Raw genomic sequence first — 4,673 nt, 5'->3', positions numbered from 1 at the left:
AGGGGGGGGTGACACCACAATCTCTTCTCTTTCTCCTGGGATTTAGGGCATGCATGCACATGTGCCCGGTATGTTTTTCAAGCTGCTGGGTACAGGATTCAAACCACACAGTTGGCCATGTGGGATCCAGCCGCGTTAACCGACGTACCGCCTGATGACTCACAGGAGTTCATTTTTTCTTTCTTTCACAAGAGCAGGGCAAGGGGAGGTGCGCCTGGGGCCACTTCTGGTGGACGAGTCCTTGGGGACAGAGCAAGGACCACTGCACCCCTGCTGCACCCCTGCACCCCTGCTTCACCCCTGCACCCCTGCTGCACCCCTGCTTCACCACTCCACCCCTGCTGGCCCCAGAATTATTTAAGCAAGAAAGGATTTCTTTGGATACAAAATACAGTTTTAAAGGAAAACTTCTGTGTTGAGGGGGAGTGTGAGAGATCTATTTATTTATTTATTTTTGGAGCGGTTTTTTGCTATAGGGCGCATGTGCTCGCCAGACAGTGAGAGACAGAAAGTGAAAATCATCCCCCGGCCACGCCACAATCCCTTCTCTTCCATTCTCCCCTCGGGACCCTGGGCATGCACACACATGCGCCTGGTGTGAGTGAAAGCCACTGGGTCCAGGACTTGAACTGCGGTCAACTACGTGGGAGTCCAGTGACACAGCCATTACGCTAACTACTGGTCTTGAGATTTATTTTATGTGCTGTGGTTTCAGGTAGGGCTATTTAGGAAGCAGATGAAAATGCAGACCCTCAAAATAGGCTCCTCGGGAACCTGGCCGGGGGCCTGCTGGTTAAAGGCACTGGACTCCCACAGGGCCGACTGTGCTGCGAGTCCTGGAGCTGGTGCCTTGCTTCCTCATGTTCCATATCTCTGTCTCTCTCTGGTAAAATAAAATAATAAAGATAAATAATTTTTTTTTTTAAAGTTTCCTCAATTACTTCAGCCCCCGAGCTCAACCGCCCCCAGCAGGCTTCCTGGGTTCTGTCTCCGCCTGCTCTTGCGCACTGCCCAGGAGCAGCCTCCTGTGCTCTGAGAAGAGGACGGGGCCGGAGCCTTGCGTGTGGCTGCACATCCTCCCGCCACGCCTCTCCAGCATTTTAAACGTCGCCCATGTTTTGTTTGTTTGTTTAGGATTTTGCTGTAGGGGCACATACATTCACTGGAGAGAGACAGGGAGGGAAAGTGAGAAATCACCCCCAAGGGGATTGTCACACCGCAGTCCCTTCTCCTCCATTCTTCTCCTGGGATCTTGGGCACGCACGCACACGCACACGTACCCTGTGTGTGGTTAGGACTCAAACTGCCGTCGGCCATGTGGGAGTCCAGCACCTTAACCACTGCACGACCCACTGACCCCCAAAACGTCCTGTTTTAAAGAGACTAACCCGTTTGGAGGGTTTTATTCTCTCTATTTTAAATAGGTTCTCCCAGTACAACCACCTGACCTTTTTTTTAGGTTTTTGCCATAGGGTGTGTGCTCTCACCAGAGAGGGAAAGTGAGAAGTCGCCCCGTACAGGGGGTGGCCACATCGCAGTCCCTCATCCTCCATTCTTCTCTCGGGATTTCGGATGCACGCACCTGGCCTGTTTTTCAAGCCACCATGTCTGGGACTCACACTGTGCATTCCACCACGTGGGAGCCAGCATGTCCCCACCACACCACCTGGTGGCTATCATTCTCCTAACGCCCCGGTTTCTTTCTGCTTCTAGCCGACTACATAGTCATGCAGTTTGGGCGTGTGGCCGATGACGTGTTCACACTGGACTACAACTACCCGCTCTGCGCCCTGCAGGCCTTTGCCATCGGACTTTCCAGCTTTGACAGCAAGCTGGCGTGTGAATAGAGGAGGCAGCCTGGAGCCCGGCTTTCTCAGCACAGAGCCTGCAGGGCAGGTAGCTGCGCCCCGGCCCGCGCCGCGCCTCCCACGGCCTAGGATGTGAAGAGCAAGTCCGCCTTTTGGAATGACCCCTGAATGCACACACACCTATATGCACACGCACTCCTCTGGACTTCATAGACACGGTCAGGGGTCACGGCATAGCGAGGCGAGGCGAGGCTGTTGACGGCCCAGAGAGGCGTCTGTCCAGGACACGGTGGTGACTCCTAGGGCCGCTGCCTCCAGACCCTGTGGCCACGGTGGGGACTCTAGTGCTGGGAAGCTCGCTGCAGAATCCGGCTCTAGGCTACTTGGTCTCCTCTCAGAGACTGAATTGCCCGTAGTCTCTGGGGTCCGCAGCTCCCTCTGCAGATGGCCAGATGGTGTCCGTGGACTCGGCTCTGCCTCTGCAGCTCAGACTCGGGCAGTCACAGGTGGACAGTCAGGGCCCTTAGACTGACGTCACCGAGCCTGCTCTGGGCTGTCATTTTGGTCCTGAGCGTCGCCCACAGTGGGCCTGAGGTCATGTCGCGTGACTGGAAACGGGCGTAGGAAGGACACGGGGCCCCACAGGCTGGATCTGAAGAGACGCCCAGGCCACATCCGCTGTTGGGCAGCTTTCACCTCGTTCTGGGGACAGTGCTTTCTAGAGTCTCAGCCGTGAGGCCAGTGCATCCATGTTCTTCCCTGAGAGAGCTGAGGCGGCAGAACAGGCCGGCAGCGGGGCCTATAGCAGCAGTGGGGGGTTACTTGCCCCCTGGAGCTGGCTTACCTCCGGGCTGGGGAGCCCCAGCCTCACAGGCCTCTCCCTCGGCCTGCCTTTGGAGCAGGTGGGTGGGCTTGTCTTCATGGGGGTGGCCGCGGCTGATGTGTGCTCAGCTCTGAGAGATCCTTGCAGGGCTGTCTTGGTTCTGGTGTGCGGTGACAGTCTGGTGAGGACTGGGAATAGTTTGGTAGCTGTCCCATTTTCACCCTGGAGGGCCTCCCACGAGTGCAGAGGGACACAGGTAGTGAGAGCTAGGAGTACATGCTGTCCGGACTCTTGGAGGTGCAGGAGTGGCCTCGGGAGGCCCTGCCTGCCTGGAGCTGCAGGTCCTGCCCAGAGTGTGGCCTGCCAGCCCCCTGCAGCCCGCTCAGTGGTCAGAGTGCTCCGCTGCTCGAGACGGAGCGTGCTGGTCTTCCAGGGTGTTCGCCCCACTGGCCATCATGAGACTCCTACCCTGCTCCCCGTGTGCAGGCCCGAGCGCCCAGCCATGCTGCAATCTCCGAGCCGCTGTCCTCGGCCACCCTGGGACGAGGACCAGACAGCGGTGGCCGTCACGTCTGTGGGCTCCCTTGTCGCTACTGCTTCCCAGTGCTCCACGCAGACAGCCGTGGGAGGTCAGGGGACACAGACCCTCTGCTCACCCGCCAGCAAGCCCCGCCTGCTTCGTCTTGGGCGGCTGTCCCGCTCAGGTGTGCTTCCCCAAGTGCCTCACGCCACAAGTGCCCTCCGCCCACGTCCTGGGTGCTGCCGCACAAGCCGCCTGAACACGGCTGCGCACTTGTGACCAGGCCCAGGACAGTGTCAGCAGAGACCCTGCGGTGGGCAGCGGGACGGAGTCTGCCTCTCCTCGCGTCTCGGGCTCAGACGTGTAGGCCACAGTTCCTGTACCTTCTGCTTGAGTGCTGGGGCTTGGTTCTCCACACATCATATTTATACCTTTTGTATGCCACAGAAATAAAAGATAATTTATATAAAATTGTGAGCGGCAGCTTCTTTGCAAAGTCCCATCAGGGTTATTTTTATCTTTTTTGTTATTTATTGTAGAATACGTGTGCTTGCTGGAGCGAGACTTAGAAAGCCCCCCACCCGAGTGGGAATGGTCACACCGAGAAGATCTCTCCGTTCTCAGGATTATATAAAATTGTGAGCGGCAGCTTCTTTGCAAAGTCCCATCAGGGTTATTTTTATCTTTTTTGTTATTTACGTGTGCTTGCTGGAGCGAGACTTAGAAAGCCCCCCACCCCCTGAGTGGGAATGGTCACACCGAGATCTCTCGGTTCTCAGGATTTGGGGCGTACACACACGCACCCTGTGTGTTTCCGGGCTGCCAGCTCCAGGGCTCAAACTGCGCAGCTGGCTATCTGAGACGGCCCTGTGTGTTTCCGGGCTGCCAGCTCCAGGACTCAAACTGTGCATCTGGCCCAGCCCCAGCTGCCTTAACCTCCACGCCGCCTCCTGGCCCGAGAGAGTTCTTCCTGTCGTGTTCTATGTAGTAGAAGGTGTGTTCGCTTATTGAAAGAGAAGACAGTGAGAGGGAAAGTGAGGAATACCCCCGGAGGGAACGGCCACACGACAGTCCCTTCGCCATTCTGAAATTTTGTGTGCACACACACGCACCCGGCGTGGTTTTCACGGCTCCAGGTCTGAGACCAGCCACGTGAAGGCCCGGCTGCTCTAACACCAAGCCACCTTCTGGCCCCTACAATAATTTTCTTCTTAGCAACGGTGAACTAATTGGTTCTTCACAGCAAAGCAGGTAGCAGCGTAAACGCCATCCTGGGGCAGACGGGAGTCTCTTGAAGACTGTCCAGACATGTCACACGACACCGGAACCACACCACGATCTCTTGGGGGGCATTTCTTTTTTTTTAAGAGAGATTTTTGCTATAGGGTATGTACAGTTTCTGGAGAGGCAGAAAGTGCGAAATCACTCCTGAGGGGGTGGCCATGCCGCATCCCTTCTCCGTTCTCTCTGGATTTGGGGCACACACGCACACATACGCGACCTGTTTCCGGCTGCCAGGTCC

The 4,673-nt window shown here is 56.6% G+C and overlaps 1 protein-coding gene across 1 annotated transcript in view; it reads left to right on the top strand.

The window, feature by feature from the left end:
• Positions 1–1,883, top strand: part of TULP3 (TUB like protein 3) — a gene marked incomplete at its 5' end in the record, with an annotated part of 32,044 nt that extends 30,161 nt beyond the window's left edge. The window contains 1 exon segment of the mRNA XM_014585671.2: positions 1,714–1,883. Within this exon segment, the coding sequence (XP_014441157.1) occupies positions 1,714–1,847 (134 nt within the window).
• Positions 1,884–4,673: the final 2,790 nt, after the last annotated feature.

The sequence above is a fragment of the Tupaia chinensis genome, unplaced genomic scaffold, assembly GCF_000334495.1.
Source record: "Tupaia chinensis unplaced genomic scaffold, TupChi_1.0 Scaffold150288_1, whole genome shotgun sequence".
NCBI lineage: Eukaryota > Metazoa > Chordata > Mammalia > Scandentia > Tupaiidae > Tupaia > Tupaia belangeri.
Note: the sequence above shows the minus strand (reverse complement) of the source record. Positions and strands in the feature narration are given on the sequence as shown.